At 35.4% G+C, this 15,004-nt stretch overlaps 5 protein-coding genes across 5 annotated transcripts; all 5 read left to right on the top strand.

Annotated features, from left to right (window-relative positions):
* Positions 1–5,139: 5,139 nt before the first annotated feature.
* On the top strand, positions 5,140–5,850 carry LOC148614131 (testis-specific serine/threonine-protein kinase 3-like). The gene has a single exon (XM_088590430.1). The coding sequence runs from the start codon at positions 5,140–5,142 to the stop codon at positions 5,848–5,850; it is 711 nt and encodes a 236-aa protein (XP_088446556.1).
* A 1,883-nt stretch (positions 5,851–7,733) lies between these two features.
* Positions 7,734–8,471, top strand: LOC148614130 (testis-specific serine/threonine-protein kinase 3-like). Its single transcript, XM_088590429.1, has one exon. The coding sequence runs from the start codon at positions 7,734–7,736 to the stop codon at positions 8,469–8,471; it is 738 nt and encodes a 245-aa protein (XP_088446555.1).
* A 1,312-nt stretch (positions 8,472–9,783) lies between these two features.
* Positions 9,784–10,521, top strand: LOC148614129 (testis-specific serine/threonine-protein kinase 3-like). Its single transcript, XM_088590428.1, has one exon. It carries the CDS (start codon positions 9,784–9,786, stop codon positions 10,519–10,521), a length of 738 nt encoding a protein of 245 aa, XP_088446554.1.
* Positions 10,522–11,811: 1,290 nt separating this feature from the next.
* Positions 11,812–12,549, top strand: LOC148614128 (testis-specific serine/threonine-protein kinase 3-like). Its single transcript, XM_088590426.1, has one exon. It carries the CDS (start codon positions 11,812–11,814, stop codon positions 12,547–12,549), a length of 738 nt encoding a protein of 245 aa, XP_088446552.1.
* A 1,289-nt stretch (positions 12,550–13,838) lies between these two features.
* On the top strand, positions 13,839–14,576 carry LOC148614127 (testis-specific serine/threonine-protein kinase 3-like). Its single transcript, XM_088590425.1, has one exon. It carries the CDS (start codon positions 13,839–13,841, stop codon positions 14,574–14,576), a length of 738 nt encoding a protein of 245 aa, XP_088446551.1.
* Positions 14,577–15,004: the final 428 nt, after the last annotated feature.

Raw genomic sequence — 15,004 nt, 5'->3', positions numbered from 1 at the left:
TAGTTTCTAAGAAGTAAAGCAATTTTTTAAATGTGTAGGGGTATAGGCAGCTCCCTTTAATTAAGCCAGCACTCCACAGTATTGTAGAACTGCCTAATTTTGGTCTTGTAATCTGATGCTTTGTAACATTTATCACTTTAAAAAAATGTCAAGCATCTGTAAATCTATATATCTAGAAATAGCTCTAGCCAAGGCCTTCAGGATGCAGTAAAAATGTTCTGGAAAAAAATTACCCACAGCATATAGGGTTACCATAGAAACCATGCAAAAATATGCGAAAATTTGCAAAAAAGTTCATAAAATCAGGTTTAAAAATATCAAATTTCCCGCAAAATATCTGCAATTTTTATTTCATCCCCTGAAACTGTTCAAACTTTTTCCTTCGAAAACCCCTTCCTCATATGGGCATCGCCGGTTAGATTTTGAGCTATTTCACCTTGTAATCCACTTATTAAATTTAGCATGGTGAAAAATTGACTTACTTTCACTTTCACAATGAAGTCAAATTGTCATTGAAAAAAAGCCCCTTCAACATTGAAAATATATAAAACATTGCAAAATACTTCCAAAAGTCCCCTTTTTTCAGAAAATGTTTGATCAACAATAGATTCTTCATTTTTAATCACTATAGCAACCACCGGTTTCCATTTATGTCATTTTTCATCCCTAGCCAAAAGTGGGAAACTAAACTAAACTGTGGAGTGCTGGCTTAAGCAGAATGCAATATTAAATATTGTAATTTTCTAGTTATTTCTTGAAAGCTTACCTTCTTACGAGTAAAATGATACCAAATTTATCATAATTGGACAATTGATAACAATTTTAGAGGCATTCTCATACTAGGCTATCTCCTCTTCATTAGTGCAGAAATTTCCTTATACCTAAGTGCAGATATGCACTTCACTGTTTTGCTATAATCATCTTTTAAATGAAAATTTCCACTTAAAACATACAAAATCACAACCTATGTATACTTATAAACCCTACATTTGAGGTTTTGTAAGCTTCTAACACCGGTTTTATGCCAAAATAGTGCATTTGAAGCTCATCGCATGAAAAATCACAGAAATCTGAATGAACTGAAAACCAAACACTAAAAAGCCCACTCCAGGTCTAAGGTTATTAAACCTTTGCTTATTGTGCACTTAAAAGTTGCCCGGTTAACTATTTTACATGTAACCTGTGCAAATATTTAGCTTTCAAAAATATATTTCATTCTTTGTGATGGCAAGAGCCATATTCAAAAATGAATCAGTTCAATGATTGTTCTGTTAACTTTGCAAAAAATCTGCATAATTGGTTGCTAGGGACTTCTTAGCTAACAACAACATAGGTCCATACCATAAGTTACATTTTTTTAACCCTTGTATCAAAGCATAGCATAAAAACACTAGTTTCTAAGAAGTAAAGCAATTTTTTAAATGTGTAGGGGTATAGGCAGCTCCCTTTAATTAAGCCAGCACTCCACAGTATTGTAGAACTGCCTAATTTTGGTCTTGTAATCTGATGCTTTGTAACATTTATCACTTTAAAAAAATGTCAAGCATCTGTAAATCTATATATCTAGAAATAGCTCTAGCCAAGGCCTTCAGGATGCAGTAAAAATGTTCTGGAAAAAAATTACCCACAGCATATAGGGTTACCATAGAAACCATGCAAAAATATGCGAAAATTTGCAAAAAAGTTCATAAAATCAGGTTTAAAAATATCAAATTTCCCGCAAAATATCTGCAATTTTTATTTCATCCCCTGAAACTGTTCAAACTTTTTCCTTCGAAAACCCCTTCCTCATATGGGCATCGCCGGTTAGATTTTGAGCTATTTCACCTTGTAATCCACTTATTAAATTTAGCATGGTGAAAAATTGACTTACTTTCACTTTCACAATGAAGTCAAATTGTCATTGAAAAAAAGCCCCTTCAACATTGAAAATATATAAAACATTGCAAAATACTTCCAAAAGTCCCCTTTTTTCAGAAAATGTTTGATCAACAATAGATTCTTCATTTTTAATCACTATAGCAACCACCGGTTTCCATTTATGTCATTTTTCATCCCTAGCCAAAAGTGGGAAACTAAACTAAACTGTGGAGTGCTGGCTTAAGCAGAATGCAATATTAAATATTGTAATTTTCTAGTTATTTCTTGAAAGCTTTCCTTCTTACGAGTAAAATGATACCAAATTTATCATAATTGGACAATTGATAACAATTTTAGAGGCATTCTCATACTAGGCTATCTCCTCTTCATTAGTGCAGAAATTTCCTTATACCTAAGTGCAGATATGCACTTCACTGTTTTGCTATAATCATCTTTTAAATGAAAATTTCCACTTAAAACATACAAAATCACAACCTATGTATACTTATAAACCCTACATTTGAGGTTTTGTAAGCTTCTAACACCGGTTTTATGCCAAAATAGTGCATTTGAAGCTCATCGCATGAAAAATCACAGAAATCTGAATGAACTGAAAACCAAACACTAAAAAGCCCACTCCAGGTCTAAGGTTATTAAACCTTTGCTTATTGTGCACTTAAAAGTTGCCCGGTTAACTATTTTACATGTAACCTGTGCAAATATTTAGCTTTCAAAAATATATTTCATTCTTTGTGATGGCAAGAGCCATATTCAAAAATGAATCAGTTCAATGATTGTTCTGTTAACTTTGCAAAAAATCTGCATAATTGGTTGCTAGGGACTTCTTAGCTAACAACAACATAGGTCCATACCATAAGTTACATTTTTTTAACCCTTGTATCAAAGCATAGCATAAAAACACTAGTTTCTAAGAAGTAAAGCAATTTTTTAAATGTGTAGGGGTATAGGCAGCTCCCTTTAATTAAGCCAGCACTCCACAGTATTGTAGAACTGCCTAATTTTGGTCTTGTAATCTGATGCTTTGTAACATTTATCACTTTAAAAAAATGTCAAGCATCTGTAAATCTATATATCTAGAAATAGCTCTAGCCAAGGCCTTCAGGATGCAGTAAAAATGTTCTGGAAAAAAATTACCCACAGCATATAGGGTTACCATAGAAACCATGCAAAAATATGCGAAAATTTGCAAAAAAGTTCATAAAATCAGGTTTAAAAATATCAAATTTCCCGCAAAATATCTGCAATTTTTATTTCATCCCCTGAAACTGTTCAAACTTTTTCCTTCGAAAACCCCTTCCTCATATGGGCATCGCCGGTTAGATTTTGAGCTATTTCACCTTGTAATCCACTTATTAAATTTAGCATGGTGAAAAATTGACTTACTTTCACTTTCACAATGAAGTCAAATTGTCATTGAAAAAAAGCCCCTTCAACATTGAAAATATATAAAACATTGCAAAATACTTCCAAAAGTCCCCTTTTTTCAGAAAATGTTTGATCAACAATAGATTCTTCATTTTTAATCACTATAGCAACCACCGGTTTCCATTTATGTCATTTTTCATCCCTAGCCAAAAGTGGGAAACTAAACTAAACTGTGGAGTGCTGGCTTAAGCAGAATGCAATATTAAATATTGTAATTTTCTAGTTATTTCTTGAAAGCTTACCTTCTTACGAGTAAAATGATACCAAATTTATCATAATTGGACAATTGATAACAATTTTAGAGGCATTCTCATACTAGGCTATCTCCTCTTCATTAGTGCAGAAATTTCCTTATACCTAAGTGCAGATATGCACTTCACTGTTTTGCTATAATCATCTTTTAAATGAAAATTTCCACTTAAAACATACAAAATCACAACCTATGTATACTTATAAACCCTACATTTGAGGTTTTGTAAGCTTCTAACACCGGTTTTATGCCAAAATAGTGCATTTGAAGCTCATCGCATGAAAAATCACAGAAATCTGAATGAACTGAAAACCAAACACTAAAAAGCCCACTCCAGGTCTAAGGTTATTAAACCTTTGCTTATTGTGCACTTAAAAGTTGCCCGGTTAACTATTTTACATGTAACCTGTGCAAATATTTAGCTTTCAAAAATATATTTCATTCTTTGTGATGGCAAGAGCCATATTCAAAAATGAATCAGTTCAATGATTGTTCTGTTAACTTTGCAAAAAATCTGCATAATTGGTTGCTAGGGACTTCTTAGCTAACAACAACATAGGTCCATACCATAAGTTACATTTTTTTAACCCTTGTATCAAAGCATAGCATAAAAACACTAGTTTCTAAGAAGTAAAGCAATTTTTTAAATGTGTAGGGGTATAGGCAGCTCCCTTTAATTAAGCCAGCACTCCACAGTATTGTAGAACTGCCTAATTTTGGTCTTGTAATCTGATGCTTTGTAACATTTATCACTTTAAAAAAATGTCAAGCATCTGTAAATCTATATATCTAGAAATAGCTCTAGCCAAGGCCTTCAGGATGCAGTAAAAATGTTCTGGAAAAAAATTACCCACAGCATATAGGGTTACCATAGAAACCATGCAAAAATATGCGAAAATTTGCAAAAAAGTTCATAAAATCAGGTTTAAAAATATCAAATTTCCCGCAAAATATCTGCAATTTTTATTTCATCCCCTGAAACTGTTCAAACTTTTTCCTTCGAAAACCCCTTCCTCATATGGGCATCGCCGGTTAGATTTTGAGCTATTTCACCTTGTAATCCACTTATTAAATTTAGCATGGTGAAAAATTGACTTACTTTCACTTTCACAATGAAGTCAAATTGTCATTGAAAAAAAGCCCCTTCAACATTGAAAATATATAAAACATTGCAAAATACTTCCAAAAGTCCCCTTTTTTCAGAAAATGTTTGATCAACAATAGATTCTTCATTTTTAATCACTATAGCAACCACCGGTTTCCATTTATGTCATTTTTCATCCCTAGCCAAAAGTGGGAAACTAAACTAAACTGTGGAGTGCTGGCTTAAGCAGAATGCAATATTAAATATTGTAATTTTCTAGTTATTTCTTGAAAGCTTACCTTCTTACGAGTAAAATGATACCAAATTTATCATAATTGGACAATTGATAACAATTTTAGAGGCATTCTCATACTAGGCTATCTCCTCTTCATTAGTGCAGAAATTTCCTTATACCTAAGTGCAGATATGCACTTCACTGTTTTGCTATAATCATCTTTTAAATGAAAATTTCCACTTAAAACATACAAAATCACAACCTATGTATACTTTCCCTAGCCAAAAGTGGGAAACTAAACTAAACTGTGGAGTGCTGGCTAAAGTTGTAATAAAAAAGGTTCTTAAAAGTACAACCGAATTTAAGTCTTTCCTACACTTAAAACATGAAAACATCGTCGAAGCCCTTCAAATCATCGAAGCTGAAGAATTTGCCTTCGTCGTAATGAAATTTGCCGAATTCGGCGATGTATATGACTACATCATGACTAATGGACTGATGTCTCAAGAAGCAACCCTCTCCGTTTTTACTCAAGTCGTTAAAGCTGTTGAATATTGCCATGCTCATGGAATTGCTCATTCCGATATCAAAATGGAAAATGTTCTTTTGTTCAAAGGATCCGTAAAATTAATCGATTTCGGCTTCGCCAAAGCTTCTGAAGTTGTCGCCGAATCTGATGAATTCTGTGGAACCCTGCCATACGCTGCACCCGAAGTTGTCATGGGAATGGAATACAATACCATGAAGGCCGATGTGTGGAGCCTTGGAGTCCTCCTCTACGTTTTACTTTTCGGTGCCTTCCCCTTTCCAAACGAAGATGCCACTTCCATGGTCCAAGCCCAGCTTTCTCGTGTCATTTCCTTTCCAAAAAATATCAGCAATAACCTCAAAGCCCTTATTGCATCAATGTTAGAGCCTTCTATTGACAACAGAATGTCTGCAAACTCTATACTCCTTGCTATCGCCCAACTTTAAAGAACAAAATATTTGAGGAAGACCTTACGGGGACTTCCTCGATTTTTTTAAAAGGTCAAAAAGTTACGGTAAACATCATTTGCTTTACCGTATCTATTGTACCAGTCTACAAGTATCATTACCGTATCTCTTCCAATGTAAAATCTTAATTGTTACAGTAAACCACAGCAATTACTGTAACATTAGCCAGGACATACCGTATTTACTGTCATGGGCAATTACAATTTTACTGCACCCTTAATTACATTACCGTATCCAGTGTCGTTGTCATTGTAGCCTTTTACCGTATGAATCCGTATAACGTAATTTTACCGTATCAACGAATTTAGTCTCTTCACTGTTAAAAGATCAAAAGATTACGGTAAACATCATTTGCTTTACCGTATCTATTGTACAAGTATCATTACCGTATCCCTTCCCAACGCATAATCTTACTAGTTACTGTAAACCACACCAATACTGTAGCAATAGCCAGGACATACCGTATTTACTGTCATGGGCAATTACAATTTTACTGCACCCTTAATTACATTACCGTATCCAGTGTCGTTGTCATTGTAGCCTTTTACCGTATGAATCCGTATAACGTAATTTTACCGTATCAACGAATTTAGTCTCTTCACTGTTAAAAGATCAAAAGATTACGGTAAACATCATTTGCTTTACCGTATCTATTGTACAAGTATCATTACCGTATCCCTTCCCAACGCATAATCTTAATTGTTACAGTAAACCACAGCAATTACTGTAACAATAGCCAGGACATACCGTATTTACTGTCATGGGCAATTACAATTTTACTGCACCCTTAATTACATTACCGTATCCAGTGTTGTTGTCATTGTAGCCTTTTACCGTATGAATCCGTATAACGTAATTTTACCGTATCAACGAATTTAGTCTCTTCACTGTTAAAAGATCAAAAGATTACGGTAAACATCATTTGCTTTACCGTATCTATTGTACAAGTATCATTACCGTATCCCTTCCCAACGCATAATCTTACTAGTTACTGTAAACCACACCAATACTGTAGCAATAGCCAGGACATACCGTATTTACTGTCATGGGCAATTACAATTTTACTGCACCCTTAATTACATTACCGTATCCAGTGTCGTTGTCATTGTAGCCTTTTACCGTATGAATCCGTATAACGTAATTTTACCGTATCAACGAATTTAGTCTCTTCACTGTTAAAAGATCAAAAGATTACGGTAAACATCATTTGCTTTACCGTATCTATTGTACAAGTATCATTACCGTATCCCTTCCCAACGCATAATCTTAAAAGATACTGTAAACCACACCAAACTGTAACAATAGCCAGGACATACCGTATTTACTGTCATGGACAATTACAATTTTACTGCACCTCTAACTTAAATTACCGTATCCAGTGTCATTGTCATTGTAGCCTTTTACCGTATGAATCCTTATAACGTAATTTTACCGTATCAACGAATTTAGTCTCTTCACTGTTACAGTAAGCCTGAACTGCCATTCTCGTTTGAAATGAGATGCCGTTTATTTACTGTATCATTGAATGTGCCTTTGATACAGTAAATAAACGGCATCTCATTTCAAATTCATTGTTACAGTAAACTACAGTACATTACCGTCTCCATTGTCATTTACTACAGCCTTTTGCTGTATTTTTTTTCTTTAGTTTACAATATACAGGTACCCTCCATTTAAACACAGGTGTAAAATTACTTCGAATTCTTAATCTGGCCGCTTTTTTTAATATTATTAAATCACCCCTTGCGAATCGGTCATTTGGTTTCATCCACAAAATCGGTTTCCATATTTAAAAGATTAGGGTCGTGGCAAGCAGTACTATTTTTATTTATACCTATATCACTTTAACTTAAAGAAAAAACATGGATTTTCTCAATAACCAAGGATTTTCAGATATTACTTGTATTACCGAAGAGGTTTTCTCTGCAAACCACGACATTTTTGATAAAGTTGTAATAAAAAAGGTTCTTAAAAGTACAACCGAATTTAAGTCTTTCCTAAACTTAAAACATGAAAACATCGTCGAAGCCCTTCAAATCATCGAAGCTGAAGAATTTGCCTTCGTCGTAATGAAATTTGCCGAATTCGGCGATGTATATGACTACATCGTGACTAATGGACTGATGTCTCAAGAAGCAACCCTCTCCGTTTTTACTCAAGTCGTTAAAGCTGTTGAATATTGCCATGCTCATGGAATTGCTCATTCCGATATCAAAATGGAAAATGTTCTTTTGTTCAAAGGATCCGTAAAATTAATCGATTTCGGCTTCGCCAAAGCTTCTGAAGTTGTCGCCGAATCTGATGAATTCTGTGGAACCCTGCCATACGCTGCACCCGAAGTTGTCATGGGAATGGAATACAATACCATGAAGGCCGATGTGTGGAGCCTTGGAGTCCTCCTCTACGTTTTACTTTTCGGTGCCTTCCCCTTTCCAAACGAAGATGCCACTTCCATGGTCCAAGCCCAGCTTTCTCGTGTCATTTCCTTTCCAAAAAATATCAGCAATAACCTCAAAGCCCTTATTGCATCAATGTTAGAGCCTTCTATTGACAACAGAATGTCTGCAAACTCTATACTCCTTGCTATCGCCCAACTTTAAAGAACAAAATATTTGAGGAAGACCTTACGGGGACTTCCTCGATTTTTTTAAAAGGTCAAAAAGTTACGGTAAACATCATTTGCTTTACCGTATCTATTGTACCAGTCTACAAGTATCATTACCGTATCTCTTCCAATGTAAAATCTTAATTGTTACAGTAAACCACAGCAATTACTGTAACAATAGCCAGGACATACCGTATTTACTGTCATGGGCAATTACAATTTTACTGCACCCTTAATTACATTACCGTATCCAGTGTCGTTGTCATTGTAGCCTTTTACCGTATGAATCCGTATAACGTAATTTTACCGTATCAACGAATTTAGTCTCTTCACTGTTAAAAGATCAAAAGATTACGGTAAACATCATTTGCTTTACCGTATCTATTGTACAAGTATCATTACCGTATCCCTTCCCAACGCATAATCTTACTAGTTACTGTAAACCACACCAATACTGTAGCAATAGCCAGGACATACCGTATTTACTGTCATGGGCAATTACAATTTTACTGCACCCTTAATTACATTACCGTATCCAGTGTCGTTGTCATTGTAGCCTTTTACCGTATGAATCCGTATAACGTAATTTTACCGTATCAACGAATTTAGTCTCTTCACTGTTAAAAGATCAAAAGATTACGGTAAACATCATTTGCTTTACCGTATCTATTGTACAAGTATCATTACCGTGTCCCTTCCCAACGCATAATCTTAATAGTTACTGTAAACCACACCAAACTGTAACAATAGCCAGGACATACCGTATTTACTGTCATGGACAATTACAATTTTACTGCACCTCTAACTTAAATTACCGTATCCAGTGTCATTGTCATTGTAGCCTTTTACCGTATGAATCCTTATAACGTAATTTTACCGTATCAACGAATTTAGTCTCTTCACTGTTACAGTAAGCCTGAACTGCCATTCTCGTTTGAAATGAGATGCCGTTTATTTACTGTATCATTGAATGTGCCTTTGATACAGTAAATAAACGGCATCTCATTTCAAATTCATTGTTACAGTAAACTACAGTACATTACCGTCTCCATTGTCATTTACTACAGCCTTTTGCTGTATTTTTTTTCTTTAGTTTACAATATACAGGTACCTTCCATTTAAACACAGGTGTAAAATTACTTCGAATTCTTAATCTGGCCGCTTTTTTTAATATTATTAAATCACCCCTTGCGAATCGGTCATTTAGTTTCATCCACAAAATCGGTTTCCATATTTAAAAGATTAGGGTCGTGGCAAGCAGTACTATTTTTATTTATACCTATATCACTTTAACTTAAAGAAAAAACATGGATTTTCTCAATAACCAAGGATTTTCAGATATTACTTGTATTACCGAAGAGGTTTTCTCTGCAAACCACGACATTTTTGATAAAGTTGTAATAAAAAAGGTTCTTAAAAGTACAACCGAATTTAAGTCTTTCCTAAACTTAAAACATGAAAACATCGTCGAAGCCCTTCAAATCATCGAAGCTGAAGAATTTGCCTTCGTCGTAATGAAATTTGCCGAATTCGGCGATGTATTTGACTACATCGTGACTAATGGACTGATGTCTCAAGAAGCAACCCTCTCCGTTTTTACTCAAGTCGTTAAAGCTGTTGAATATTGCCATGCTCATGGAATTGCTCATTCCGATATCAAAATGGAAAATGTTCTTTTGTTCAAAGGATCCGTAAAATTAATCGATTTCGGCTTCGCCAAAGCTTCTGAAGTTGTCGCCGAATCTGATGAATTCTGTGGAACCCTGCCATACGCTGCACCCGAAGTTGTCATGGGAATGGAATACAATACCATGAAGGCCGATGTGTGGAGCCTTGGAGTCCTCCTCTACGTTTTACTTTTCGGTGCCTTCCCCTTTCCAAACGAAGATGCCACTTCCATGGTCCAAGCCCAGCTTTCTCGTGTCATTTCCTTTCCAAAAAATATCAGCAATAACCTCAAAGCCCTTATTGCATCAATGTTAGAGCCTTCTATTGACAACAGAATGTCTGCAAACTCTATACTCCTTGCTATCGCCCAACTTTAAAGAACAAAATATTTGAGGAAGACCTTACGGGGACTTCCTCGATTTTTTTAAAAGGTCAAAAAGTTACGGTAAACCTCATTTGCTTTACCGTATCTATTGTACCAGTCTACAAGTATCATTACCGTATCTCTTCCAATGTAAAATCTTAATTGTTACAGTAACCACAGCAATTACTGTAACATTAGCCAGGACATACCGTATTTACTGTCATGGGCAATTACAATTTTACTGCACCCTTAATTACATTACCGTATCCAGTGTTGTTGTCATTGTAGCCCTTTACCGTATGAATCCTTATAACGTAATTTTACCGTATCAACGAATTTAGTCTCTTCACTGTTAAAAGATCAAAAGATTACGGTAAACATCATTTGCTTTACCGTATCTATTGTACAAGTATCATTACCGTATCCCTTCCCAACGCATAATCTTATTAGTTACTGTAAACCACACCAATACTGTAGCAATAGCCAGGACATACCGTATTTACTGTCATGGGCAATTACAATTTTACTGCACCCTTAATTACATTACCGTAGCCTTTTACCGTATGAATCCGTATAACGTAATTTTACCGTATCAACGAATTTAGTCTCTTCACTGTTAAAAGATCAAAAGATTACGGTAAACATCATTTGCTTTACCGTATCTATTGTACAAGTATCATTACCGTATCCCTTCCCAACGCATAATCTTAATAGTTACTGTAAACCACACCAAACTGTAACAATAGCCAGGACATACCGTATTTACCGTCATGGACAATTACAATTTTACTGCACCTCTAACTTAAATTACCGTATCCAGTGTCATTGTCATTGTAGCCTTTTACCGTATGAATCCTTATAACGTAATTTTACCGTATCAACGAATTTAGTCTCTTCACTGTTACAGTAAGCCTGAACTGCCATTCTCGTTTGAAATGAGATGCCGTTTATTTACTGTATCATTGAATGTGCCTTTGATACAGTAAATAAACGGCATCTCATTTCAAATTCATTGTTACAGTAAACTACAGTACATTACCGTCTCCATTGTCATTTACTACAGCCTTTTGCTGTATTTTTTTTCTTTAGTTTACAATATACAGGTACCTTCCATTTAAACACAGGTGTAAAATTACTTCGAATTCTTAATCTGGCCGCTTTTTTTAATATTATTAAATCACCCCTTGCGAATCGGTCATTTGGTTTCATCCACAAAATCGGTTTCCATATTTAAAAGATTAGGGTCGTGGCAAGCAGTACTATTTTTATTTATACCTATATCACTTTAACTTAAAGAAAAAACATGGATTTTCTCAATAACCAAGGATTTTCAGATATTACTTGTATTACCGAAGAGGTTTTCTCTGCAAACCACGACATTTTTGATAAAGTTGTAATAAAAAAGGTTCTTAAAAGTACAACCGAATTTAAGTCTTTCCTAAACTTAAAACATGAAAACATCGTCGAAGCCCTTCAAATCATCGAAGCTGAAGAATTTGCCTTCGTCGTAATGAAATTTGCCGAATTCGGCGATGTATTTGACTACATCGTGACTAATGGACTGATGTCTCAAGAAGCAACCCTCTCCGTTTTTACTCAAGTCGTTAAAGCTGTTGAATATTGCCATGCTCATGGAATTGCTCATTCCGATATCAAAATGGAAAATGTTCTTTTGTTCAAAGGATCCGTAAAATTAATCGATTTCGGCTTCGCCAAAGCTTCTGAAGTTGTCGCCGAATCTGATGAATTCTGTGGAACCCTGCCATACGCTGCACCCGAAGTTGTCATGGGAATGGAATACAATACCATGAAGGCCGATGTGTGGAGCCTTGGAGTCCTCCTCTACGTTTTACTTTTCGGTGCCTTCCCCTTTCCAAACGAAGATGCCACTTCCATGGTCCAAGCCCAGCTTTCTCGTGTCATTTCCTTTCCAAAAAATATCAGCAATAACCTCAAAGCCCTTATTGCATCAATGTTAGAGCCTTCTATTGACAACAGAATGTCTGCAAACTCTATACTCCTTGCTATCGCCCAACTTTAAAGAACAAAATATTTGAGGAAGACCTTACGGGGACTTCCTCGATTTTTTTAAAAGGTCAAAAAGTTCGGTAAACCTCATTTGCTTTACCGTATCTATTGTACCAGTCTACAAGTATCATTACCGTATCTCTTCCAATGTAAAATCTTAATTGTTACAGTAACCACAGCAATTACTGTAACATTAGCCAGGACATACCGTATTTACTGTCATGGGCAATTACAATTTTACTGCACCCTTAATTACATTACCGTATCCAGTGTTGTTGTCATTGTAGCCCTTTACCGTATGAATCCTTATAACGTAATTTTACCGTATCAACGAATTTAGTCTCTTCACTGTTAAAAGATCAAAAGATTACGGTAAACATCATTTGCTTTACCGTATCTATTGTACAAGTATCATTACCGTATCCCTTCCCAACGCATAATCTTATTAGTTACTGTAAACCACACCAATACTGTAGCAATAGCCAGGACATACCGTATTTACTGTCATGGGCAATTACAATTTTACTGCACCCTTAATTACATTACCGTAGCCTTTTACCGTATGAATCCGTATAACGTAATTTTACCGTATCAACGAATTTAGTCTCTTCACTGTTAAAAGATCAAAAGATTACGGTAAACATCATTTGCTTTACCGTATCTATTGTACAAGTATCATTACCGTATCCCTTCCCAACGCATAATCTTAATAGTTACTGTAAACCACACCAAACTGTAACAATAGCCAGGACATACCGTATTTACTGTCATGGACAATTACAATTTTACTGCACCTCTAACTTAAATTACCGTATCCAGTGTCATTGTCATTGTAGCCTTTTACCGTATGAATCCTTATAACGTAATTTTACCGTATCAACGAATTTAGTCTCTTCACTGTTACAGTAAGCCTGAACTGCCATTCTCGTTTGAAATGAGATGCCGTTTATTTACTGTATCATTGAATGTGCCTTTGATACAGTAAATAAACGGCATCTCATTTCAAATTCATTGTTACAGTAAACTACAGTACATTACCGTCTCCATTGTCATTTACTACAGCCTTTTGCTGTATTTGTTTTCTTTAGTTTACAATATACAGGTACCTTCCATTTAAACACAGGTGTAAAATTACTTCGAATTCTTAATCTGGCCGCTTTTTTTAATATTATTAAATCACCCCTTGCGAATCGGTCATTTGGTTTCATCCACAAAATCGGTTTAAATATTTAAAAGATTAGGGTCGTGGCAAGCAGTACTATTTTTATTTATACCTATATCACTTTAACTTAAAGAAAAAACATGGATTTTCTCAATAACCAAGGATTTTCAGATATTACTTGTATTACCGAAGAGGTTTTCTCTGCAAACCACGACATTTTTGATAAAGTTGTAATAAAAAAGGTTCTTAAAAGTACAACCGAATTTAAGTCTTTCCTAAACTTAAAACATGAAAACATCGTCGAAGCCCTTCAAATCATCGAAGCTGAAGAATTTGCCTTCGTCGTAATGAAATTTGCCGAATTCGGCGATGTATTTGACTACATCGTGACTAATGGACTGATGTCTCAAGAAGCAACCCTCTCCGTTTTTACTCAAGTCGTTAAAGCTGTTGAATATTGCCATGCTCATGGAATTGCTCATTCCGATATCAAAATGGAAAATGTTCTTTTGTTCAAAGGATCCGTAAAATTAATCGATTTCGGCTTCGCCAAAGCTTCTGAAGTTGTCGCCGAATCTGATGAATTCTGTGGAACCCTGCCATACGCTGCACCCGAAGTTGTCATGGGAATGGAATACAATACCATGAAGGCCGATGTGTGGAGCCTTGGAGTCCTCCTCTACGTTTTACTTTTCGGTGCCTTCCCCTTTCCAAACGAAGATGCCACTTCCATGGTCCAAGCCCAGCTTTCTCGTGTCATTTCCTTTCCAAAAAATATCAGCAATAACCTCAAAGCCCTTATTGCATCAATGTTAGAGCCTTCTATTGACAACAGAATGTCCGCAAACTCTATACCCCTTGCTATCGCCCAACTTTAAAGAACAAAATATTTGAGGAAGACCTTACGGGGACTTCCTCGATTTTTTTAAAAGGTCAAAAAGTTACGGTAAACCTCATTTGCTTTACCGTATCTATTGTACCAGTCTACAAGTATCATTACCGTATCTCTTCCAATGTAAAATCTTAATTGTTACAGTAACCACAGCAATTACTGTAACATTAGCCAGGACATACCGTATTTACTGTCATGGGCAATTACAATTTTACTGCACCCTTAATTACATTACCGTATCCAGTGTTGTTGTCATTGTAGCCCTTTACCGTATAAATCCTTATAACGTAATTTTACCGTATCAACGAATTTAGTCTCTTCACTGTTAAAAGATCAAAAGATTACGGTAAACATCATTTGCTTTACCGTATCTATTGTACAAGTATCATTACCGTATCCCTTCCCAACGCATAA

The sequence above is a fragment of the Perna viridis genome, chromosome 6 (genome assembly GCF_037379345.1).
Source record: "Perna viridis isolate PV_CMFRI_1.1 ecotype Kerala chromosome 6, ASM3737934v1, whole genome shotgun sequence".
NCBI classification, from domain to species: Eukaryota; Metazoa; Mollusca; class Bivalvia; order Mytilida; family Mytilidae; genus Perna; species Perna viridis.
Note: the sequence above shows the minus strand (reverse complement) of the source record. Positions and strands in the feature narration are given on the sequence as shown.